Source organism: Pteronotus mesoamericanus, unplaced genomic scaffold, assembly GCF_021234165.1.
Source record: "Pteronotus mesoamericanus isolate MK-2021 breed Mesoamerican mustached bat unplaced genomic scaffold, CSHL_Meso_final contig_221, whole genome shotgun sequence".
Classification (NCBI taxonomy): Eukaryota; Metazoa; Chordata; class Mammalia; order Chiroptera; family Mormoopidae; genus Pteronotus; species Pteronotus mesoamericanus.
In genome coordinates this window covers 7,421,985-7,448,168 of record NW_026555092.1, presented here as the reverse complement: position 1 = coordinate 7,448,168, position 26,184 = coordinate 7,421,985, and the positions used below count along the sequence as shown (strand labels likewise).

Here is a 26,184-nt window from a genome sequence, read left to right as displayed (position 1 = left end):
AGGCACTTAATCATGATGTCTTCTGATCCTAACAGGATTGCCCACATTTTTCAGGTGGGAAACCAAGGACCAGGAAGGGAAGCTGACTTGCCACCCAGGGTTTCGCAGCTGATGGAGCCCATCTGTCTGATACCAAGGCCTGAGCCTCCCATGCTGCCCCCAAAGGAGCTTCACCCAGATCCAGGTCCCCATGGGTGAAAGGCAGCTCTGTGACCCACAAAAGTCTTAGGACAAAGCCCTCTGCCTGAGGAAGTGCCCCAGGGGCCTCAGAGGAGGCAGCAATAAGCCAGAGTCTTTGGAATCACCTCTGCAAATGGAAGGACCCTGAATGATGCTCTGGTCCACACCTCCACCATTTTAAAGATGGGAAATGGATGCTAGACCCGCACCCGGGCCTCTGACTCCCAGTCCAGGGCCCTCCCACTGCTCTGGGAGTCTAGGGCAGGTGAGCAAGCCCCGCTCAGGCTGGTCAGACACACACAAGGCTGCTCTGTGGCATTCAGAGAGCACATTTATTTACAAAGCACTTTACAAATATCAGCTTATGCCTCCCCACAGCCCCCTGCGAGGTAGGTCAGTAGTCATATCTACAGTTTACAGACGGGGAAATAGAGGCACGGAATGGGGGTGTGGCCTGCCCCATTTTAACAAGAGCTTCCCACCCACACATCAAAAAATAAAATAAACAAAAAAGCATTGATCCTCCATCCCAAAATAAACCTTCTTCCTCTGAACTCTAAGGGTTGCAAGCAACCCTGGTCTAACAGTGCCCTCTCCCCGTCTGGCAGCCTGATCAGGAGCCACAGGAACCTCAACCCCAGGGGCTGTTGTTCAGATTGTCACTGGCCCAGGCTGAGCAGGACCTGGCCGGTGAGGCCAGAAAGTTATAGGCAGAGGGGACTAAGGTTATGTCTCATTCTGCAGACATTGGGTCAGGCAGGGAAGGGGCCCCACATCGGACACGGTAGGGATGGGCAGATCCTGGTTCAGGGAAGCTCAGAGCACATGTCAGGGAAGCAAAAGTGGGAAGGATCATGACCAAAATATCCCAGGGGCCGCAGGGGGCAGCAGGTGGAGGGGGATGGGGCTGAAGTTTCCCCTGGGGAGCCTCAGTCTGATGTGCCCACTAGCAAAGCAGGGCAGAACCCAGTCCCCCCGGGGCCCTCAGGAACTGGGCCAGACGGGATTCCAGATGCCAAGGCCCAATGTACTCTGAACTCATGTCAAGCCATGCTGGGCGGAACCCCGGCCTGGTACACACTCCACCAAGGGCTGGGATACAGTCAAGGGGCTGAGCCTTGGGCCCCTAGAGCAGGCAGTTCTGAGCCCCGTCCCTCTGCCAAGCAGTACCAGGCCTCTCAGCACAGGCCAGCAGGACCCTGTACAGGTGGGCTGGGCTACAGTCTTGCTAAGCTGCTCCTTGGCCCCCAGCCTGCCCATGGTACATGGCAAAAGGCCCTGCCCACCGCGGAAGGCAGCACCGAGATGGCCCGTCATCCGCTCCAGTGGTCTCCCTGTGGGGGCTGGGGTTGAGCAGAGTTGGGGATGCAGGTCTTCCTCGTCAGTCCAGGATGACGGGCCTGGCCCTGAGTGCACAGTGGGTGCTCCAGGCCAGGGGCCCCTGCTATCTTGACTCCAGCCCCTCCAGGTACTCCAGGGCCATATCATAGCAAAAGTGGTACTGATCCTGGGGAGAGGGAGAAAAGGAACCATGAGGCTGGCCCCTCTCTAGTACCGGGGGAGAGGGGGCAAGCACGAGACGTGACCCATCTTTGAGGAGAAGGGGAGGAAGTGGGGGTAATGTTTTGGCACCACAAGATTAATTGTGGGGAACCCAAAGTCCAACTGTGGGGACCAGATATCGGAGAGTGGGTGCTGAGGGGCCTGGCTGGACATGAGCCAGGAAATTGGAAGTGGCACAGGGAACATGACATCTCACCAGGGTCTCCACCATATTGGGTTTGTAATTCCTAAGTGTTTTGGCAGCAAAGAAAACATCGACCAGGTTGTGGCAGCGAATCATCTCCAGGACCGTGGAGCAGGCGCAGAAGGTACCGCTGCGGCCGCCCCCATTTCTAAACGAGAGACAAGAAAGGTTTGGGGCAGGGCTCGGGGTAGGAGGACCAACTCCAAGGTAAAGGGCAAGGCCAAGGTCTGGGAACCTGGGGGGCGGGGGGTGGGGAGGGGCCAGGGAGCCCAGAGGTGAGCTGCAGGAGCAGGTTAAGGGGGCGGAGTCAGATGCTAAGACTGACATCCCAAGCTGAAGGTATCTAGGAAGACAGAGCATCCAGGAGACACAGCAGATTCTGAGAGAAAGGAGGAAGATTACTCCAAGAGGAAGACGTGAGACGGGCAGCAACAGAGGAGGGCCATGGGCAGCAAGCAAAACCCGGAGAGCAGGATGGAAAATGAACACTGAGAGTACCAGTCACCCCCACCCCACAGGTACAAACAGGCACATTCGAGTCAAACACAGCCTGTCTCCACGCCTCTCCCTCCTCTGTTCCCCGTCATTCAGGGCGTGAGGTACCCCTTGGGAGATGAAGGACTAGGCAGGCCCTCAGCCCCAGACTCTAGGGGTCTCCCCCACTAGAACTGAGAGCCCCTGAGAGCCAGGCAGGCCTGCTGGACTCAGCTCCCTGTCCCTGCACCCAGCACACCCAGCCCCGCACTGGGAAGGGCCAGTAAGTCCGGAAGCATGAAAATGTCGGGAGCAAAGCAGTGACTGCACCCAGACATGAGTGAATACATGAATTATGAGTGGAGCCTGTGAACGAATGAATGAACGAGTGAAACAAGTTACATGTGAGCACTCATGAACGAAGACCAGAAATCCTTTGGCTTAAAAAGTATACTACAGGATCGTGGGACTCTGACAGGACTCTAATTAAATTGGTCACGTCAACATCACACAGAGAGTACTGGACAGTTCAGGGTTAAATCTACACCCTGGGACTGACTAGGATACCCCAGGGCAGGCAGGGTCGGGCCATCCGGGAGCCCAGGGGCTCTGGTGCCAGTCCTGGGGCCCCCCAACACTGGACTTTCGTCCCTGGCCCGTGGGCTCCCCGACCCCTCCTCCCGCCCTGCGGCAGGACCAGCACTCACAGGCAGTGCACGACAGTGCGCCCGTCCCCGCTCTCCGCCTGCCACTTGTCCACCTCGGCCAGCAGGTGCAGAAAGGCCTTCTTGGAGTCAGGCGTGTCCCGGTACGCAGACCAGCGCAGGAACTGGAAGTGCCGCACCAGCAGGTGCCCCTCCTGCAGCTGGGGGACGGGGCGGGTGGGCAGCCAGCGAGGGGGACGTGAGCACCAGTTATAAGGCCCCTGATGACCTCAAGGTCATTACAGGCCATACCGTGACCCCAGTTCTCACCCAGGGCTCCCAGGTCACTCACCCTAGAGATATTCTGTACCCGGAAGACACGGGCCACCAAGTCTTCGTCCGCTGTGCCTGACACAAACTCCACCTCCATGAGGCCGTACTGCTGCCGGCCCGGCTCTGGCCAGTACTGCAGGCACGGCTGGCGGCACGAGCATGGAGTCAGGAGCTGAGCAGAGGCCCTGGCGGCTGCCACTCAGCCCACCCCGAACCCCACACCTGCCCTGGGGCTCCCACACCCCCTGGCCCACCCACGCACTCCGGACTCATCTTCAGAGCTCCCCACTCTCCACACTCACCCACGAGCTGCTGTGCACACCTCCCCGGTGCAATCTGCACAGACACACTCGGGTCAGCTCAGACAAACCCTTCAGAGCGGGCGCACTGACGCGCGCTGCCGAGCCACTGTACAGCCACACCTAACACGCTCACGCTTACTCACGAGCACACACACCTACACAAGGCTGCCTTTTCCAGGGACAGGCCTCCGATCACCCCCGCCCCGTTCCAGCACCCCCACTCCCTGGTCTTCTCTCACTACTTCTGCCTTTTGGCATCAGCTCAGAGTAGGTATCCCTGATGGTGCAACACAGCTCAGCACCTGCCCAAGGCCACTCCATGGAGTAAGGGTCCTAAATGTATCCCCCTCCAGGCCATGGACTCAAGACGGCAGAGGGACAGAGGAGGCATGGCCACCACACGCATACATACACGAGTCCACCAGTCTAGTGGGTCCCAGGCCCCAGCTTCTAGTCTCAGCTCTTCCTTTGTCTGGGCCCCAGTTTCTCCATCTGTGAAATAGCCCCCAGCCCCTCCCAGACAACAGCAAGCCCCGTCTGCTTCCCTCTCTGATGACTTCCCGCAGGGAAAGGGCGCTACCTTCCTCTTTTTGTCTGGGATCGTGGCAGCTGCTTGCATTCAGGCCTTTCCACATGCTGCTCCCTCTCCATGGATCACTCACCTTCCACTTCTTCATCTAGTTACCTCTACCCTTCCTGCGCACCTGCGTTCACGTAGCGCCTCCTCGAGGAAACCCTCTCTGATACATTATCCCACAGGCTCCTGTGTCCCTCTGCTGCCTCTGTCGGGTTTTGTACCTGTTTCCCCCTGGACTGTGAGATCTGGGAGGGGTGGTGTGTTCTCTCTCTGTCTCCCCAGCGCCCGATGCAGGGCCTGGCAGGGAGCAGGCTGTAGTAAAGGGTGGCTGAATGAATGAGCAAATGGGCGACCTATGTGAATGATGTCGGTGTGAGCCTCCCTCTGGGTCCCTCCCCTCCACCTGAGCAAGGGCAGACACGATTGCCACATGCGATTCCCGTTAGATCTCTGCCCAGGGACTGAAGCTCGTTACCCTGCAGTCCCAGGTCTTTTATACCAAGTGCCTGACTCATGAAGGGCCTGGGGAACAAGTCTTCTCCAGGCAGCCACTAGGAGGATGTCATGCTCATTGTGTAGCAAATCCTCCTGGCCTCCTGGGACCGCGAGCTGGGGAGGGAGAGGGCACAGAGATCTAGGGGATATGGCCATGAGGGGCTGCAAGGCTGGGCACCTGCACTTCCCAGAAGCTTCAGTTAGGGGAGCCCCAAAAGCAAATGGGGCAGTCCCTCTGGCTCAAGTCACTGAGCCAATATCTGGACCAATCTCAGAAGCAACTGTTGCCCTCATCACCTTCATCCCTGCCGTGTACTGAGAGCCCGCTGTGCACTATATGTGGCCAGTGCTAAGCTCCTACGTTCATCTGACATGGTCCTGACAATAAGCCCGTGACAGAACAGGGGCTACAGGGGTCCCCATTTCACAGAGAAGGAAACTGAGGCTCAAACAGTTTCCTAGGTCGCTCAGTCAGAGAGGAAGGCAGCTGGAAACTTGCTCCTCCTCAAAGGCCCCCATGATGGGCAGTTTACTTCCGTGACTGCAAAAGCAGAGGCTCTGGAAGGAGGAGCCCAGAGGAGGGGACACAGCTGTGACCTTGGAGAAGTTGTTTCACCTCTCTGGGCCTTAGTTGTCTCACCTGAAGCCCATAAGTGCAAAGCAGAGCCCCTGACACGTAGCAAGTATTTAATAAAAAGCAGCTGTTTTTCTCTAGCCTGGCAACCTCACTTTACAGATAAGGAAACCCAGGCTCTGCGAGGGAGCATGACCTGTCTAAGGTCACTCAACAAATAGATGGCAGAGCTGGGATCCAGCCCCTGACTTTCGGGGTGTGCCCTGGAATGCGTGGAGGCCCTGGGCAGCAGGCAGGCAGCGCGCCCAGCAGGCGAGGCCCTCACCCAGGCGGAGTTGGACTGGTGCAGCTGGTTGAGCATGACGATGGAGGTGCACCCGTAGTCGTAGACCAGCCGCCAGAAGTCGGGCGTGGTGCTCTGCAGCGGGTGCAGGGTCACGATGAAGGCAGCGCTCCGTGTGTAGCTCTGCAAGGAAACCAGGACTCAGCAGGGCATGTTCGCCTCCACGACACAGCCCGACCCCCCGCCACAGGCTGACCCTCTCCCCGCTGCCCTTGCAGCTGCGTCCCACGGGACCAGGCTGCCTCCGCTGGCCCTTTCACAAGCTGGCCGGTACACCAAGGCCTCTCTAGGGCCCAAGTCCATGGCTCCCAGGAACTAAACAGCAGAAGGTTCCCAAATGTGGGGCAATGGAAGCCTAGGCCTGGTAGGCAGAGCCTGGTCGAGCTTGCTCCCTGCCTCAGGGCCTTTGCATCTGCTATTCCTGTTGCCTAGAACAAATTTCCCAAGTGTTTCCATTGCTTTCTCCCTCACTTCCTTATGGTCTTTGCTTAATCACCACTTTCTCGAAAAGGCCCTCCTTAACCCTTCATCATAAAGAGCCACACACAGCTCTGGCTGGTGTGGCTCAGCTGGCTGGAACATAGTCCTGTGGACCAAAAGGTTGCAGGTTTGATTCCTGGCTGGGGCACGTACAAAAGGGCAACAGATCCATATTCCCTCTCATATCAGTGTTTCTCCTTCTCTCTCCCCCTCCCTCTTTCTCTAAAAGCAATGGGAAAAAAATGTTCTCAGGTGAGAATTAAAAAAAAAAAAAAATAGCTACACACACAGGCCTCCAAAACTCACAATAAATATTTCTTCTGCCTAGTTGACTTTTTATAGAAATTACCAGCATCTGTCATTCCTTTGCATATTTGTTTAATAACTGTTTCAGCACATTCCCCAAATGCAAAGTTCAACAGATCAGAGATTTTGGAGTGTGGCCTGTACTCAGCGGCCCATTCCTACCCAGGGCCAGGGAAGACCCAACGTGACCCTCCCCAGCTCAGAGACACTCGGAACCTTCAAGGAGCCTGCTGTCCAGCCCAGTGTGCAGATGGGAACACTGAGGCCAAAGAGTGGGCTGGCAGGGAGGTCACAGGTTCCTAATTCCCACCCAAAACTCTCCAGCACTCATGCCACTGCCCCAGGACCCTGGCCCCTCAGCAGGTATGTACATGCCTACACTTATGCATCCCACCGGCCTGAGTGACAGTGACTGGTGGCCCCTCTCCAGCCATTCAGTGGCCGTGGCTACTCCTCCCCTTGCCCTCAGCTCACACCAGGACGCCCGTGGGAAGCAAGCATGGGGGCTTTCCCTCTTTAGAGAAAGCCCACTGTCCCCTGCACCATTCTGCCAAGGGGCTCTGGGCAGGAACCAGGCCCCCCCTCCCTCATACCTGCTGTGAAAAAAACCTCCCTCTCCACGTCTCTCCTCTCCATGTGGAGAGACATCCAGTGGATGACAGGCCTGGCAATGACCCACTTTCACGCACTCCTCCCATGGCGAGTTGTGGGACAAGGACTGCGCATGCTCAGCTCAGCCCCTTCCTCTTTCCCCAGGCCAGCCTGTCCTCCGAAAGTGTGCAATCAACTGCTCCTGCTTCCGCCACGTGTGAAGGCCTGTGGCTGTACAGCTGTACCTGGGGCAAGGCTGCCTGACTAAGGAGTGAAGGAGTAGCCAGCCCCCTTAGCCACGTGTTGGAAGTCACACTCTACAGTGTTATCAGCTTTTTTTAAAAAAGGTAACATTTTGATTTCCACCTGTTTGCCTCCTGCACCCATCTCTCAATGGGTTCCAATTTGGGAGAGGAACAGGGTGATGTGCATAGACTCTTCCCCACGCAGACAACGGCATCTCGGAGTCATTCATTGGGCCCGAAAGCCCCCTTTCTGCTTGCAACACCCAATGAAGTAGGCGGAGCCCCCTGAACTGGGAGCAGGAGAAGGGGCTTCCACCAGGCCAGGGTGGAGCCAGGGAACAAGTCACCATCCTGGGCCATGTCAAGGGGAAGATTCTAGGCTCGACCACCCCAGGACAAGCTCCCCTGGCTCCAGACATCAGGTCTCAAGTCCCAACCCCAAACCCTCCCATCCTCTCAGCCAAAGCCCCCAAGTCATTCCTCCCCCCAGGCTCTGCTGGGCCTGATCCTGGTGACAGCCCTACCTGGACTCCACCACTCAGACCCCCACTCAGGCCAAGAGGAACACCTGGGGGGAAGCACTGGCTTTGGTGTCCTGAATGGAAGCTCGCTGGGGATAGTAGAGTCACCCCAGAAAGGGCAGAGTGTCCCAGAGCCTTCAGCTCTGCTCCTTGGCTCCTGGACCTCCCCAGGTGCTGCAGGGGAGGCGGAGTCCCAGAGCCCACCCCACGCCCGAGCCCTCACGTCCGTCAGGGCCGCGTTGATGTAGTTGTTGGGGTCCCCGTCGGTGGAGATGAGGAAAGGCAGGCAGCGGTCGGGCGGCAGGACATCCATGCTGCGGTTCTTGTCCCGGTTCCGGGGCAGCAGGGCGATGCTGCACTCCTCCACGTCCAGCGGCGGCGTGACCGAGTTCAGCGTCTACCAGGAGTGAGGAGAGCAATGGGGGGACATCCAGGGCTTACTGGGCCTCCGCCCCGCCCCAGGGTGGAAATTATGCTGGGTTATTAAGCCCACTTTATGGATGGAGAAACCAAGGTCCAGAGGGAAGAGGCAGAAGGCACGGACCCAGGCTCCCTGTCTCCAGGCCACACGGAGCCTAGACAGAGTGCTGGAGACGAGACCGCCTCCTCACCACCCGTGTAACCTTAGCCTCACCCTTCCTCAACCGCACAACGGCACAGAAATACGCCTGCTTCCGGGGGCTATTAGGAAGATAAAGTGAAGTCACGCCAAGCACCCAGCTCGGAGCCTGGCACGTGCAGGGCTCATACACAGGAAGCACGGAGATGATCATGGCTAGCTTATCAGGTGCTTTCAAGGAGACAAGGTCTGAGAGCTCACATCTCCCACAAAGCGGACTCCAGGGACCTGGCAGAGGGAGTCACCTTCCTTGGTCACGGTCCTGTGTGAACAGAACTCAAGTCTGAACCCCTGGCACTATAACAAGCCAGGGACTCTGTATCTCTCCCCCTCTTGCCTTCATGCCTCATGCAGCCTGACTCACGGGGGCCTCAGTTTCTTTCTCCTGTCTTTGCGAATCGCTAAGGGGATCCCCAGTCTCTCATGATCCCCAGAACCTAACCTCCCTCTCTAGGAATCACTTCCTGGGGTACCACTCTGTGCCGGCCCTAGAGCACCAGGCCCCAGCACATATGCTCCAGCTGCACCCTTGCAGGCACCCTGGAGTGGAGAGCACATCTGGCGTCTCTGCTTGCCTAGTGACCACACTCTGGACCACTGAGAAAGCACCTTTTCCCAGTCCCCTGACAGCATAGAGGACGTGAGTCGCCCTGCTGGGTGCTGGGGGGCCGGGGGGAGGGGCGGTGCTGGGAGGGTTCTAAGAAAGAGCCAAAATCAGAGGAGAACAGAACCAAAAATAGATAGAGACTATGTCTTGACATCATCATTTGAGGACCCGGATCCAGCCATGACTGAAGCTGCCCCACCCTCAGTCTTTTCAGTTACAAGAGCCAGTGAGCTGCACTTTTGTTACTTTCAACCAAAACGTTCCTGGAGAATAGGAACACTACAAGGGCAATATGACCTATCTGTCTTTTCTGGATGAGAAAGCTGAGGTTTGGGGAGGTACAGCAAGTGTTCAAAGCCATTCACAGCTCTTAGCTAGAAAAGCCAGGATTTGAGCCCAGGTTTATCAGACCTCAAAGCCTGGGCTCCTAAGCACATGGATGCACCTTCTCCACTGTCTCAAAGTCCTTCCTAACAGCCCAGCTCTGCCTCCTACAGCACTGAGGACCTCCAACGCACACACGTGCACGCACACTCACAAACCACACCTACATGCCCACATACCTATACACCTGCACACACATGCTCACGGCCCACCTGGAACTCTTCCCGCAGCTGGGAGGAATTACTCTGAGGGTCAATACGGATCATTTCTTTGTAGGTAGCCTTGAATTCACTGACAGGGATGGTGGTCTCCCCACACAGGCAGGCCTCCAGGATTGCATCGTGGATGAAGATGTACTGCTCCTGGAACAGGAGGTACGAACGTGAGGAATCAGGAGGGGACTAGAAGCTAGGGACTTTGGGGTTGTGGCAAGGGGAAGCATGCTCAAGGCTGAGGCACGGTCTTCTGATGTGGAGTTCTGCCATGTCGTTACTACAAGTTGGACCCATCCTACTTGGAACAACCTTCGTGGGTATGTTCACTTATCTCATGTTTTATCCCTGTAACCACCCTGCGAGAAACTCTGATGGTGAGGGGCCAGCCCAGGGTCGCATCCAGTGAAGATCCAGACCCGGGCATAGCTTGACTGCAGAACGTATGACCTTGGCCGGCTGCTCTTTGACCTCCCCCAACAGAACACAGTGGAGCTGAGTTTGGGAGACCCTGAGAATTTGGCAGACCAAGTTCAGGGGTGGGAAAGAACAAGGGGAAATTCTAGGGAGGGGAAGAGCCTAAGGACACCCTTCTGATACCAGCTTTGGGCTCCTGACTGGAGCAGGGGCAGAGGGTACATCCCTTACCTCAGTCTGGATCATGTTGACACGCCGGGAGCAGAGGGTTTTCACGCAGTTGTAAATGTCCACGACGCCCTCACACTCGGCCATGTCCAGCATCACATCCAGGACGATGTAGCACCCTGTGCGGCCAGTGCCCGCGCTGGGAAGAGAATGGCCCAGGCCAGGTCAGGGGCTTGGGGAGGGAGCCCAGCACCAGAGGGAATAAAAGAGGGGCCCTGGGGCACCTGGCCATGTCTACACCACACAGGGGGTGAGGGGCACAGAGAGACCCCTGCCCCGGCAAGGAAGAGCCAGGGAGAAGGCTGCTGGAAGAGTTCTGGTGAAACGTGAGAGAGGACAGAGCTGGGGATGAGTCCTGGGGAAGGAGAGAAGGAAAAGGGAGAACGCAGGGGTGAAACTTAGTGACTTGAGTTGGGGGAGAGGGACAGAGGTGATGCTCAGAGCTTAATCCAAGGCTGCTCTTGCTCCTGGATAGTCCTCCCATCTCCTGAGTGTCCTTCAAAGCCCCGCCCCTCACACCCACTCACAACTCTTGCAGCAGATATCATTCTTTCGAGTCCCCAGAAAAATGTGGACAGACTTTTATTAAAACACCCTTCCTGCTCCGTGATCCTTGGTTACGTGGCCGTCTCCCTAGACTGGGAGCTCGTCGAGAGCTCGGCTGTGTCGGATCCAACCTGGGACCTTCGTGCTGGGCACCAGTGGGGCAAAGTTGAGGGGTTGGGGGCAAACAAAAATGACACCAAGACTTCAAGCTTGAAAATGATAGTATCAGAGTGAGTCCCCCATACACTGCTGCCGCTGGGACCTTAAATTAGTACAACCCCTTTGGAAAACCTGCGGTCTTTACTAAAGCACAGACAGCGATTCCACTCCTACGCACGTACCCCACAGAAATGTGTGTGTGTGTGTGTGTGTGTGTTTTGGCCAAAAGACTTGCCATAGAATGTCCTTAGCAGCACCATTATATAGCTCAAAAGTGGAAACCATCCTTACGCCTATCAACAGCAGAACTGATAAACACATTGGGGTTTATTCATTCAGAGGAATAAGATACAATGTGAATGGCTCTTAGGAACATAAGGTTGAGGGAAAGATGTCAGACATGAAAGAGCACCTGCTGTACAATTCCATTTACACAAAGTTCAAAAACATGCAATACCAGTCGATGGTTCAGAAGTCAGGACAGTGATTGTTCTGAGTGGGAGAAGCCGGGCTCACGGGGCCTTCCGGGTACGGCCAATGTTCTGGCTCTCGATCTGAATAGTGCTGGTTATTTCACAGGTGTGTTCAATTTGCGAAAATTCATAAAGTTACGTATACCCTTATTTGTGCACTTTGCCTTAAGCATATTATCCATGGATGAAATGTTATTCTAAAAAGACAGTATTTTAAAGAGACCTAAAGAAATCAAAGAGAGGCTGGTCTGGGCACTGGCAGGGCAGAGAGTGGAATGATTCCGCTTTGTGGCGTTTGGAGAGCTCATAAGAAGCCAAGTAGTGGAGGCCTGGACTTGGGGGCCCAGTAGGACTTGCCGAAGCCGCAGGGTCAGAGGTGAGGCTCTCCCGTGGCATAGTGAGGACAGGGCACTGGATCCCCAAGCAAGAAGCAAAAGGAAGATACAGAGTCGAGGAGGAAGCAGAGCAGAGAAAGGACAATTGGGGCCCCAGGACCCACGCAAGGCAGGAGTCAGGAGAGGAAGGAGTGAAGGTCAAAGCTGTGGAAGGCAAGAAGGCCAAGGAGTAAGGAAAGTCCCTGGGTTTGGGGAAAAGAAGAGAAGGCAAAGTCGGTCCCAGCACCTGGGCCAAACGGAGCACGCAGGTGTGCGGTGACACTTGCCGAGCGGAAGCACATGGGACTTGACCTTCCCTGGTGCTGCCAGTCTCAGCCCCTCTGTCTCCAGTGTCTCCTTCGTGTCTCAGTCAGGGTCTTAGGAAGCACATGGGGGTGCCAACCTTAGAGCCAACGTCCAAAGGGCAAAGGGCCCGTGAGGGTCCTTCTCTCCTGTCCTCTGTCTCTAAGCAGGATGAACCCAAGCCCAGTCTCCCGTAGAGACCTTGCACCAACCCCACCCGCAGCCTCTCTTCCCCGGGGGCGGGGGGACTCCCAGCGCCGCACCTGCAGTGGATGACAACAGGCCCGGCATCGGGCGGGGTGGAGGCCTTCACGCGCCGGATGAAGGCCAGCAGCCCCGTGGCGTGGTAGGGGACACCGTGCTCCGGCCACGCTGTGAAGTGGAACTGGCGGACCTCGTGCCGGGCAGAGTAGCCTCTCTGGGGGGACAACAGTAACCACAGTAAGTCGCTGCTGGCATCTAATAGACACTCGCTGTGTGCCAGGCACCATGGTGAGCATCTCACCGCAGGATCTCAATTAATTCCAATAATAAACTTATGCGTGGGTGTTAACGTTCCTTGTACAAGCAAGAAAGCAAGGGCTCACGGAGGAGAAGCCTCTTGCCCGAGGTTCGTTACGCTGGACTTGGGCCGGGGTCTGCCCGATGCCTGTGCCTGCGCTATCAAGCACCGGCCCCTGAAACCAGGTTGTTGTTAAACCTGGGAGGCCATGTTGACTCTCTGGTCTTCGTCTAAAGGGGGACGCTCCCTCTCCTCTGAGATCTTACAGAGGATCAAATGGGATCACGGTCAGGAGGACTTTCCTGTCACTGGCTTGTGGCCTCTCATGAGTGATGTAACCACTCTGGGCCTCACTTTGCTTATCTGTAAAATGGGGCTTATGGTACATGCCTAATCCTACAGAGCTTTCCAGGGCTGACACAGTATGTGTAACACACTCAGCAGCGTCCAGCACAGAGCGAGACCCACACCCAGCAACTATCGTCATCATCTTCAGGATCTCGACTTCCTTTCAGAGTCGTCAGCAAAAATGGTTAGCTTCCCATCCTATCGCGCCGCTCCCAGCAGTTACCAAGCAAATGCCTAGTGGGAGAGCAGCAGTGCCCTCCTCGCCTCCCACTCGTGGGCTGGGGGAGGTGGGCAGGTGGGCCCTGCCCCACTCCCTCGGACACACCAAGTCACCGGGTGACAGGAGACTCACCCGCTCCAGGGCAAAGGTGCGCACAACATACTCAGCGAGCGTCTCCGTTTTCACCAGCGTGATCTTGATGTCCCCATACATGTCTGAGTCTTCCGGCCAGTACCGCGAGCATTTCACCTGGAGTCCCATGGGTCAGGCAGGCTCAGTGGGCTCTTCGCGGCCGCCCCTGGCCTGCCGTGCCCCGCCCACCCCACAGCCCCGCTTACCCGGCCCACTTCCACCAGCTTGGTGATCATGACAATGCTAGAACAGTGCTCCTGCCACACCAAGCGCCAGAAGTCGTAGACCATCTCAGGCTTCGGCCCTGGGGGCGCAGAGGGTGCTTGTCTCTGAGGCAAGGTCTCCGTCCAGGGCCGGCACCCCCACAGCCCAGCACCACCATCCCGGGCCAGGAGGCTCCTCAGTCCCAATGGGGGCTTCATGCACACACCACACATACCCCACCAACTGCCAACTCGTGTATGGAAGGCCCTAGGGATGGGTATTATCAGGGAGGGCCTGGCTGGGGACCTCAGTCTTCTTGAGCAGAACCCAGGAGGCAGAACTGGAGGACCGTGGCACAAGTCTCCAGAAAGGATGGGCAAATGGACAGTCGGCAGGGGAAAGACACAGCCAGAGGGACCCAGGCGGCCCCCAGACTGAGAGGCACTATCCAGAGGCACAAGGACTGAGCCTGGCTAGCCCCCTGCACGCACCAGCTCAGGGACAGACGGACGAACAGGGAGCTGCGGATGGACTGGGCACATCAGGAAGACATAGATGCAAGGAGGGCAGGGGCTGATAGCCAGATTCCGGAAGATGCAGCCAGACTGGGGCTCAGACAGACAGACGGACAAACACAGAAGAGAGATAGACAGGGAGCCATGCAACCAGTTGGGGAAGATGGAAAGGTGGTAGAGGGCATTCAGCACAGTGGGGCACACGGGGGGCACACGGGCAAAAGTAACAGGTACCTTGAGTGGCTATGAAGTGGTTTGACCTGTGATAACCCTGGAACAGAAGAGGGAGGAGTGAGACCCCAGGGGCCAGCCCCTTGCTCGCTCAGGCCTCTTCTGCCCTTCTCCCCCCAAAGCACACCCCCACCCCCAGAACTGCCCCACCCAACAGGGGAGACCCCAGGACCTCCTAACCAGGTGACCTGTTCTCCCAGTCCCCAAGCAAGAAGGAAGAGCAGCTGGGAGACCAGCATCTTGGGTCTAAACCCATCTTTGGGACCCCAGGGAGGACATGACTCCTTTATGGGCCTAGAGGAGCTTCCCATCCATAAACTGGGGACAATTATCCATAATCTGCTGACAAACCATCTGTTGTTTGGAGAAAAATCAAGTCCAGGGTGACCCTTCCCTGTCCCCAAAGCCCCAGAAGCCCTAAGCAATCCCAGACCTGAGGCTGGGTCTTGTCAGCTGTCCCAACCCTACTACCTCGGTCACGCTCCCCAATACCTCAGTCACTCAGAGCTTGGGGACCTAGAGGAAATCTCCCAGTGGGAGCAAATGAGCACACAGGCTACTCGTGGTTCTTAAATATTTTTTTAAATCCTTAAAATCAAAAATAATAATAATAAATTTTGAGACCCAATTATGGCCACATACTGTGCAAAGCACTTTACCTGAATTATCTCCCACAAAAGAAAGGCCAGGAACTACCTCATTCTCCATTCCCAGAGCCTCAGGCACAGGAGAGAAACTGGCCAGACCCAACCCCCCATCCCATGGCCGCAGCTGCCCATGAGGTCCTGCCCCAATGAGATACCCAGGGCATCACAAGGGCAACCGGGATTACAGGTAAGAAGTATTGCAGGGCAGATGCAAGAGAAAAAATCAAGGTCAGCCACTTGCATGACGTTCACACCCTCAAAACAGCTCCTTGAACTCCCTGCCCCAGGCCCAGGGAGCCCGCTGGAGTCAGACTGCCAGGCTCCAAACCCCAGCTCTAAGGAGCTCTTGCTAACTGTGAGGCTAGTCGTTTCACTTCTCTATGCCTCAATATTCACATCTATAAAATGGGAAATACTATAGTGTTTACCTCCTTGGGCTGATATGAAGAATAAAGTAATATATGTCAAGGGTTTGGCACTGTGGCAAGCACAGTGTCAATACTTAATCAATAGTAGCTATTATTATTATTACTACTGCTTCAAAGGCCAAAGAGTATCCTTCAGGATCCAAAGTATAATATCAAGAATTTCTGGAGCAGAGGGTGGTTTACTATAGGGGTTAAGAATCTTATCCTTGGGGTCAAGTTGAACTGGGTTTTGTAACAGCTTTGTCAAGTAGTAACTATATGACTCTAGGTACCAGGAGGGTGCTTCTCAGCCTCTCCTGTGCACACAAATCTCCTGGGGATCCAGTTAAAAGGCAAATTCTGATGCAGAAGGTCTGGGGTGCGGACTGGGACTGTGCATTTCCAACCACCTCCAAGGTGGCTTTGATACTGGGCCTCAAAACACATGCTGAGTAGCCAGACTCTAAGCCTCTGTTCTCCTCTGCATATGATGATAGTAGTGAGAAATACATCTCAGAGAGTCTGCTATACACCTATACACCATTCTCATGAAAATGACCAAAATATAGTCAAAGATACCAATAGTGAAAAGCCTCCCAGACTTATTCGGCACTCACTATTGGAACTTCTCCCAGTCTAGCCTAATTCCCTGCTGCTGTCTCCTTAGCCACTGCCTCTGCTTCAGGTCCTCAGCAGAGCTGCTGGGCAACCGGGGTCAGAGGGGAGGGCCCAGCAAAGGTGCTATCAGTGCTGCCCTCCCATCCCAGTGCTGGGCAAGCTGGGGACAGGCTGCCCCGCCTAAAACCCATTGGCCTGAGAATCCCACGTGAGAGCAGGAGCCCCTTCGGATTCGCCCATCTCTCTCCGCAGGGCCCAGCACCATGCCAGCACCCACCCATATGCTAGTCAGCAAATATAAGTTTTTAAACAGATAACCCTCATCATTCGCTTATTACCTTTTTAACTGCATCATGTATCATTGCACAATTATATTACATAGAGGACAGCGAAGTAGAAAGTTTAAAACAATCAGATTTAAAGGAAGATAGGGAATTCACCTTGAGCAAACCCACTTTAGAGACCAGCTTTAGAGAACACTGGTTCTCACAATCTAGGGCATCAGCAGGTCCTAAAAGCCCGATCCTGGGGCAGACCCCACCCCTTCCTGCAGCCTCCAAGTGGGAGGAGCTGGGGCACCGACCACTTGCATCTAGGGTGCGACCCCCTGGGCATCCTGATGCTCCCCAAAGGGAAAGAACCACAGCGTAGCGTTAGGATTGGCTTCTTGGGCTGGGGTTGAGGCCCGGCTCCATGCGGTCATGAACAAGTCACCTAACTTTTCTAAGTCTGTTTTCTCATCTGCCAAATGTGGGTCCCCACCTCACAGGGTGCAGGGAAGATGATGTGCTGGGCGAAAGTACCAGCACAGAGCAGGCGCTCAGCCAATGGCACTCCTGTCGACTGGGAGTGTTTCTTAAGAGACTGACAACGAAGAACTAAATGGGTGGGACTGTGTGTCATACGGAAATGGAGGTATACAGAAGCACAACGATCTATATCCATCCCACGGAGGTGCTAGTGCTGAGCACAGCCACTGTGCTCCGTGGGTCTGATACTCCATTTACATTTGGGAGCCTCACACACCGACTGTGCTCTCAAAATAAGGGGATGCCGGGAGCGCATCTGCGGTAACTGGTCACCTCCAGCAGATGTGACTGCTGGGAACTTTCTCTTTACGTTAGGTGCCTCCATGGTGTCTGATAGTCTGATAATGAACTGTATTTTTGCAACCATAAAAAAGCAAGAACAATATTTTTAAAAGAAAAAAGGGAGATAAAATAGAAAATACACAAAATAGCAAATAATCCCATCAGGCATCAAATATAATGAAAATAATATATATAAAAATCAAATCAGAAGATCACTAGATGAATTTGGGTTTGTTTTTTTTTTTTAATAGTCTTAAAAGGTCCAAAGATGACACATTTTTAAAAAAATAAAATACCCAAACTGCTCTCCAAAATAAAACATTTCAAATTAGGGTCAAATTGAGGGCAAAGTGGTTGGGGTGGAGTTTCAAGCAAACTCATCAGGAAGGGATTTGAACGCCAGGGCAACTAGCTTCCAGGAGACTGACGGGGCTCTCCTTGCTTCCTGGAAAATCCCGACTCGAAAGCCACGAGACAGGGCAGCCAGCGCAGCTTCCCCCACCCGCCCTTCCCAGGGCCCCTGACGGAGGCGTGGCCAGGGAGGGGACTCCTGGAGCACAGGGGCTGGGGACAAAGGTGACAAAAGGTGGCAGCCAGGGCATAACGGGGCCTGGGGAAGCACCCCAACACTGCTGCCCATCTCAGGGCAGTGGAGGGTGTGAGGGCACTGCTGACGACAGGGACGGCGTCGACGCATCAGCGCTGGGCGGCCCCTGGCCAGGCTGCTGAAATGGACAGTTGGTGTTGGGCACACAAGTGAAGGGGGAAGAGGACAGAGACTGAGAGAATCTGTGATACAGCCAGTTGGACAGACAGGAGGAGGAGGAGGAGGAGGAGGAGGAGGAGGAGGAGGAAGAGGAAGAGGAGGCAGGGAAGGGGAGAGAGATACTTACTTCACGGTTTATCCGAATCTTAATGATTCCAGTGAGGAACAGTACAAAGCAAAAGAGACAGATATTAGGCCAGAGGCAGAAGGAGGTGGACGGAGCACAGGAGTGGCCAGAATGGGCGATGCGAGCAGGGGAGGCAGAGCGGAGACGGGTGGGCCGGCTTGGGCCAGGGAGGGCTTAGTGGCGTATCCCTGCTGGGGCCCAAGAAGAAGCCAACTGGGACCTTGAGGAGACCGAGGAGAGGCCCCCTGTCACCGAAGCTGCTTCAGTCTGAGATGCCAGACCCTGCACATATCCCAGCCAGGAGAAAAGGATGGGACGTGGAGGAGAAGGCAAGGAATTCTGGGAAACAGGGGTTAGATTGTCTGGCCCCCAGGAGGGGGTGAAGAAGAGGGAGAAGAAGGTCATCTCCAGAATCCCCAACTCCCCCTCCTCCTCCTACACACCTCACACCTCAGGCCTCTGCTCATGCTCCTCCCTACCAGGGGTGTCCTTCCCTTTCCTCCCGGCCACCCAAGGCCAGCTCAAGCCCTCCTTCGTCCTTGCAGCCTCCCGCTGCTGACCGTGGCCCTACCACTAACTTGCTGTGTGACTCCAGCAAAGTCCTTCCTCTTTTCCAGTCTGTGCTTTCCTATCTAATCTGGAACTATTTTACTTGTGTATATATTAAAGGATATTTATGTGTCTCCCTCACTAGAATTTAATATTCAAGGAAAGCAGGGACCGTGTCTATCTTGTTCACTTCTGTGTCCTTGGTGCCCAGCACAATGCCTAGCACGTGGTAGATGCTCAAAATATATCTGATAAATGAATGAATGATGCTCTCCCGAGCCTGGCCTGTTGCAGGTGAGGGAGTCTGATCAGTATCTTGTCTCAGCCTCCTCCACACTTGGGGAGCAGACTCTTCGCCTCCTGCTCACACCCCAGCCAGGCCTCCTGGCTGCCGGCCCTGCCTCGGGCCCCTCCCTGCGGTGCCACCAGGCCCAGTTGCTGCAGTGATGGCAGGACGGCCTCACGGTCAGCAGCACAGGCTGTGGAGACGCAGACAGGCTGAGATTTGAGTCCTTCGCGACCATGCACTAGCTGTGTGACCTGAGAGAGGGCGCTTCACCCCTCTGAGCCCCAGTTTCTTCGCCTGTAAAGTGAGGTCAGGATACTAACTACCTGACAGGGTAGTTGTAGGGATTATATAAAATTAAATATTTGGTCTAAAGTGCTTAGCACAGTGCTTGGCATACCATACATGCTGAATAAATATGAGTTATTATCCTTAAGTACTACTCGGATCATGGTCTAAACACTTTGAACAACTCCCTGGTGCCCCTAGGGAAGAGCCCGTGTTCCTTAAACTGCCATTTGCGGCCTTCACAGTCCAGCCCCTGACTATATGCAGCCTCTCTGTGTGTCACAGAACCCCAGCTCCGAGCCTCTTGGCCCCTCACGGAGAGGAGATCCTTCCTCACGGCTAGGCCTAGCTGTCTACCCTCTCCCCTTTGTTCCGCTTCACTGAAGCACCCCATCTCTCAGGCCAAGCCCAGAAGACTGCAGGGGTCTTCCTGCCGACTGCCGCCCACTCTGTCTTCCCCTGCTCTGAAGTCCCTGGCCCTGACGCAGAAGATGTGGGCGCTCAGAACCCAGCCCTTTGAACTCCCACACTTATCACCTGACAGGTTTCAGCCCTGCCTGGGTGGGGAGCCTGGAGTGGGCAGGGCCAGGTCAGCAGAGATGACAGGGGTGAAGCACTCACGTCTATATAGTTGGCGTTAATGTAGTCGGCATCGGGGTCGCCCAGCATCGGGTGGAGCTTCACTCGGTGCCGATCATCTGGAAACACAGAGCAGGCCATGGGGTGCACAGAGGCTGAACTGGGGAGCCCAGAGCAGGGGCAGGGGGGTAGGCTTCCTGGAGACTAAATGTGGGGCACAGGCAGGGCAGCCAGGAACTGACCAGTAGGCTCTGGGGACCACGAGGGGCAGGTCAATGGTTTGAGTCTGGGCTACTGCATCGTGAAGGCCAGAGGTCATGTGCTGCTCAGATAAGTATTAGCTGTAGCCCCGCCCACCCAGTGCCCGAGACCCAGGCCCTTCCCAGGACTCACAGGCAGGCAAGGGCTCCTGCCGGCCACCCTTGACCTTGTCTTTCTTCTTTGTGGCATCCCAGCCTTCAAAGAAGCTCTGCCAGAAGGGAAAGTGGAAGTCAGTGGGGGAGAGAAACCCCTCCACTCACAAGACCCCTACCTCTCAACAGGATGCTGGTGGGACCATGGTGAGGGCCACGTTCAGGGGGAAACCTGGAGCCTGAGATCAAGTCACCGTAAATCCCTTTACCAGTCTGGTTCAAAACCAAGCTGGCGGGGCGGGGGCGGTGTGACGCGGCGGGGGCAGAGGGGGGATACGGGGGGAGCAGGCAGGGGGTGGGGAGGAAAGTGAGAAAAGAGGGCAAAAGAGAAGCAGAGTTCAGAGACATTTTAGAATGAGAATCAGGTTTAGGTTAAATCCGGGTTTGACTTGGGAAGAAGGTAAAAGTGAGTGTCAAATTAATCCAGGATAAGAGTGGTATCAGCACCCAGAGAGAGATAGGATGGCATTCAAGTCAGAGTTCAAATGGAGCTTAGGATGAGTCGGGGCTAGGCTGGAGGCCAGGGTCAGTGTTGGTGGTCAGGTTCATGTGTGGGAGAGGATAAGGAGCATGATCAGGGTCCAGAGGTTAAAATAAGATTTAAGGTCCGGATTCAAGTCAGGGTTTGGATTCGAGTGAGAAACCAGATTAAGTCCGAGATGAGGATCGAGGTCAAGGTCCAAAAAGTTAGAATGAGTTGGGGACTGTCAGAGTAAGGGTCCACTGGCACTGGGCTGAGGGCTGGCAGGGTCGGGGTCCACAGTGAGGAACCGGGTGAGGCCCTGGTGAGGGTCTTGCTGGACTGGGGCGCTGCACCTCGTACTCCTGCTTGAAGCCATAGCCCTCGGCAGTCTTCATCTGGTTGATGTGCTGCAGGAGGTCGGCCACACGCACCGCAGGATGCAGCTGTCCCGTGTGATACGGGGAGCCCTTCCGGCCACACGGACGCCGCGGTGAGCCCCCCAGAAGGCTGCTGGCCTCCGTGACCCCGCCGCCACGCTGGTCCCCTGCAGTTGGAGAAAGGGAAAGGGGTTCCTGACACACACAGGTCCCCGCCTGGGGAATCCCAGGTGGACTAGAGCAGCGGTCCTCAACCTTTTCGGCACCAGGGTTTCATGGAAGACAATTTTCCACAGACCAGGGTAAGGGGGATGGTTTCAGGATGATTCAAGCTCACCACCTGCTGTGCAGACCAGTTCCTAATAGGATTGGTACTGGTCTGTAGCCCAAAGGTTGAGGACCCGTGGACTAGAAGGAACTCAGCACAGGCGTGGAGCACTGCTGGGTTATTCACTGGAGCCAAACAGCCTAGCCAGGCCCTCCCACGGGACCCTGGGCCAGGCCTTTCCCTACTGCATCGGTTTTCCCATCTGTAAAATGAGCAGGTCAGGTCACGTGACTTCTGGGGGGTCCTTCTGGCCCAGCCCAGCTTGATGTGGTCCCCACACTCCGTCCCGCTTCTCCCCAGTCAGAACCACCCCTCTGTGACTTCTCCGAGATAGCTGTGTGGGACAGAGCCAGTGACAGCCCCCTCCTTCCTCCACTTCTTTCAGGGAACAATCTGGAAAACTGGCAACTCCCAGCAATTACCCCCATTCATAGACAAGCAAATCGTGAAATTAGTTGTTGAGGCCACCCCCTCTGCAGATTAATGAGAGGCACCTGAATAGAGGCATTTATCCTGTATAAGCATTTCCATTGTCAGCCTGTGCAGCGGCGTCAGCCAATCAGGGAACAGGTGGAGAGGCTCACAGTGCCCCCCCCAAAAAACTCTCCCCTCCCCGCAAGCCAGCCCACTCCCTGGCCCTTCCGGACAGCCCCTCCAAGGATGCCCCAACCTGGTGCCCAACCAGGTCCTGGAATTGAGAAAACAGCCTACTCAGTCCCACCCACCTTCGGACACTCACTCCCACACACTTACATAACCCTCCTTTCCTTCCCGTCCTGGGTAAGGTGAGGGGGTCTATTCAAGGCTAACCCTCTACCTTTCTTACAGCTGTTCTCTGCCCAGGTCTGAGCTGGCAGGGGAGAGAGGGGAACTCCCAGTGCAGCCTAGCCACCAGCCTCTACCCTTCCCTCCGCTCCAACACCCGTCCCCTCCTGCTTCTGCCTGGGGAACTTCTACTCACCCTTCAGGTCTCCGTCAAAATGGCCCTCCTTTGGGGAGCCTTCTCTGGTGCCTGGCCTCCGATTCCCACTCATGACTAACTAACGGAACGAATCCATCAGCACCAGGACAGACCCCCGGGCAGCTCAACTTCCCCCAACTCCCATCCCTGTCCCATATCGGGAGGCCGCCTGGCCCTGCTCACACCTGCCTTCGGGTGCCACGGTTTGAAAACTGGCCCCAGGCGGGAAGGCAACGCGAAGGTAGGGCTCTGCTCCTTTGTTTCTCTTCTTTCAGGAATCAAAGTCCTGAGCTGCCGTCACCTAATGTCTGAAAACAATTACTTCACATGTTTTGTCCAGATTTCTAGTTGCTTACAGCTGGAGAGCAAGTCAAGTACCAGTTACTCCATGGTGACCAGAAGCTCCAAACCCTTCATTTTACAGATGAGGAAACTGAAGTCCAATGATGAGAGACTTGCCTAATGTAGGGGTTGCTGAAGTGCGTTCCAGGTAATATTAGTCATGCCACATGACTAAGTGGTATTCCATTAAAAAGATGATGAGAAGAAGGACAAAGGGGTTCTGTGTTTTAAGGAAATCCTTGAAATTCTGGTTTAAAAAAAAAAAGTAGTTTTTTTTCCTATAAGACCTGTTACAGCTTCCAACCTGGTAGTGTGCATTTTAAATCTCCAAGAGATGGGTGGAAATAGCAGTGTTTCACCACCATCTTTCACCATGGAGAAGTTTTTTGTTTGTTTCATGAAACATTCTCCGGGAACACAGTGTAATGTGGGGATTACGAGGCAGGCTCTGGAGTCAGGCCTCGGCTCAAATCCCAGCCCTGCATGTGACCTTGGGGAGGTTAATTACTCTCCCTAAATTTCTGTTTTCACATGTCAAGTGAAAAAAAAAACAAAACAAAACTGTTACTCTCCAATAAGATGCTGTAAATATTAAATAAGATATTGAGTGTAAAGAACGCAGCCTAGCGCCAGGCACCTAGTCAGCACTTGCAGAGGCCGCTATTGACATGTGAGTAGTTTCCAGAAAAGGGAGGAACCCCTTGAGTCTCAGAGAGCCAAGGCAGCTGGCTATCAAGAGGAGGCCTTTCTCTCTTAGTCTCTCTCCACTGTAGGATCTTGGTCCAGGACCTGACAATTCTAAAGAGCACCTGCAACAAGCACACAAGTACAAAGTTTTCAAGAAAAAGTGTTTCTGCTGGCTCGAAGAACTCAGAGGGCTCTTTGCAGAAACCACGCTGACAGCTCTAGAGAGGGCTCTCTAGGTGGAGAAAGGGATAAAGGGAGTGGCAGGGAACCCAGTAGCTCGTCCCAGAGACGCTGAAGGGCCGTCAGCCCTGACGCAGCCTCACACGCAGGCATGGGTCAGCCTGAATGGCTGAGGACAAGCAAAATCCCACCTGGCTGAGATCCTGACTGGAAGCCATAGCCAAATCTGGGCAGCCTCCAGCAGAGCCTGAGAGAGAGAGACACAAGTTGTTCTACAAAGGCCACCACATGGCCAAGAGGACCCTCTATTTCCTGGATCCAGAGAAGACAGGACCCTGCTCTCCTTGTCTGTAATTCCCACGGGGTTTCATACACACATTCTCTCTCTCTCTCTCCCTCTCTCCTCACCTACCCTCCCTCCTTACCACCCCCACCCCAAGGCAGCCCCTAAGAGGGAGGAAAAGCAGAAGGAAGGGAGAGTCAGCCCTCGGCTTCAAGGTTGCCACCCACGGATTCTCCCAGGCTCTCCCAGCTCCATCATGGTCATGGGACATCTTTTACAAGTAACCACTTGACGGCTGATGTTTTGTGGAGAGGGCTGAGGCCCAGAGAAATAAACGCTGGGTCTGGAATCAAAGAGACTGAATTTGAATTCAAGTCACTTGATCTCTCTGGGCTTCAGTTTCCTCGTCTGAAAATGTGGATCCTCAGACCTTCCTTGAAAATGGGCCTTTTCCCCTATTCCCATCCGTCTCTGACAAAGACAGACTCCCAGTTATACAATCCAGTAGCATGCTATAATTTTCCTTCACTGTAGGCAATTAGCATAAACTTTAAAGAAATACAGTCTGTAATGACAGCTAACAATAACATATTGAGTGCATTCATGTGCTTGGCATGGTTCTCGAAGTCATTTAATCCTTAATCCTTAGAATATCCCTATGATGTAAGCACTATTGTTATCTCCCTATCCAAACGAGGAAACTGAGGCCCAGAAGGGTCAAGGTGCTTGCTCAGTAAGGGGCAGCACTAGGACCCAAACTCAGGCCCATCTGACTCTGTGGCCCTATTGTCCACCCTGCTTTCTCTGTTTCACTCTTCCTGATAAAAGGATATTTGTGGTGATGAAAGAAACTGGCACTTATTTGACAAACCATTTGGCCAGAACCCACTGGCACCCACAAGGGATGAGAGCTCTGAAGGTCCAGGGCCCACAGGGTGTGAGGGTTTTACAGGCAGGATTTCAGAGACAGCAAGGGCGCATTCCAACATCTTGGGAACATCCCAGCTGGCTTCCTCACAGCCAGCCTGCCACCATTTACTCAGCATAATAACTCCCTACTTCAAAATTTGCATACCAAGGATGCATCAAAATCAACATGGCTTTCTGTTCTAAACCACAAAAATCTGGCCTACACTGTTCAGAAAAGGAAAGGAGAAAGTGGAGGCTAGACCGGTGTGGGGCCTGGAGAAATAGGGAGAAGGCTCTGAGACTCAGCTCCGGTCTCCAGAAAATACCTTGACTTCCCAGCTGTCCCATCGTCCCCCATGTCCTGCCTCCCACCCTAGCGCCCACCCCCTCCTCACCACCAGTCAACTCCGATCCATCTCAGCCGAAAACCTGGCCACCCCTGCCCGAAGGTGTATCTTCTCAAAACCCCGCCATGCACATGGCAATTAGCCTGGTGCTGAGTCCCCTGGATCTGTCTTGCCTCCCCAGCCGCCAGTGAGTTCCTTGGGAGCAGAGCCCAGGATTCCTGCCTCTCTGTGTCCCTCAACAGGACACAGCAGCGAGATAGGCACCCTCCTCACCCTCACCTCCCACTCTGCCCAGTGCCCACTTGCGTTTTCGGCCTGATCAGACCTCTCCATGTTTTCCTCAGGCGCCCACCTCTGCGCATGTGCACGTGCTGCCCCCCATCCATGAACGCGCTTTCTTTCCCATCTCTGCCCATCCAGATCCTACCTACTCCTCAAGGTCTAGGGTGATACAATAAGAACAGCAATTTGCAACTCAGATAGACCTGCATTTGAATCCCGGCTATAAGTAACTTCTGGCTGTTAGACCAGCGACTTTCCCTCTTTGAGCTTCTGTTTCCTCATTTGGGTTTTCTTTTTTAATGTTTACAGCAGCTTTATTTATAACAGCCCCAAACTGGAAATAACCTAAACATTCATCCCAGGATGATTCTGCAACATGAAGGGTTGATAATAGCTACCGTGCCCGGCTGTGGTGAAAATGTAATGAGGGAGATCACAAAGAGAGCATGATGAGGAAGTACATGTCAATGAGTTTGAGAAGTTAAATGAAATGGGACACATTTCTAGACAAAATTAACTTACTAAACGTGGCTCAAAAAAAAAAAATAGAAAGCTTCAATAATCCTTTACTCCTTTAGATAAATTGAATGAAAAGTTTACATTTTTTTTCATAGAGAAAACAACAGAAAGAGATTGTTGTACAGATGAATTCCATCAAACTTTCAAGGAGCCAGTTATTCCAGTCTTCTAGGATAAGGAAAAAAGAAAGACGACCTCAATACATTTTAGAAGGCTCATAGAATTTTGATATCAGAAACCAAACAACGATAGCACAAAAAAAGAGAAATGACATGCCAATCCCACTAAGAAACACAGCTTTAAAATCTTGAACAATATTATAATTATACTGAATCCAACAACACATAAAGAAATGTAATATATCATGACGAAGTTGAACTTATCTGAGGACTTAAAGGTTACTTTAACATTAGAAAAGCTAAAAATGTCACTCGCCTCGTTAACAAGCT

At 54.3% G+C, this 26,184-nt stretch overlaps 1 protein-coding gene across 1 annotated transcript in view; it reads right to left on the bottom strand.

The window, feature by feature from the left end:
- Positions 1-500: 500 nt before the first annotated feature.
- PTPRU (protein tyrosine phosphatase receptor type U) overlaps positions 501-26,184 on the bottom strand; it is a 76,986-nt gene continuing 51,302 nt past the window's right edge. The window contains exons 16-30 of the mRNA XM_054571869.1: positions 20,874-21,064; positions 20,038-20,113; positions 19,687-19,763; positions 14,290-14,326; positions 13,543-13,640; positions 13,337-13,453; positions 12,398-12,552; positions 10,283-10,418; positions 9,635-9,784; positions 8,036-8,209; positions 5,652-5,792; positions 3,398-3,523; positions 3,109-3,266; positions 1,940-2,075; positions 501-1,687 (exon numbers count right to left, since the gene is read on the bottom strand). Of these exons, the coding sequence (XP_054427844.1) occupies positions 1,625-1,687; positions 1,940-2,075; positions 3,109-3,266; positions 3,398-3,523; positions 5,652-5,792; positions 8,036-8,209; positions 9,635-9,784; positions 10,283-10,418; positions 12,398-12,552; positions 13,337-13,453; positions 13,543-13,640; positions 14,290-14,326; positions 19,687-19,763; positions 20,038-20,113; positions 20,874-21,064 (1,835 nt within the window). The 3' untranslated portion in view covers positions 501-1,624. The remainder of the gene's footprint in view (positions 1,688-1,939; positions 2,076-3,108; positions 3,267-3,397; positions 3,524-5,651; positions 5,793-8,035; positions 8,210-9,634; positions 9,785-10,282; positions 10,419-12,397; positions 12,553-13,336; positions 13,454-13,542; positions 13,641-14,289; positions 14,327-19,686; positions 19,764-20,037; positions 20,114-20,873; positions 21,065-26,184) is intronic.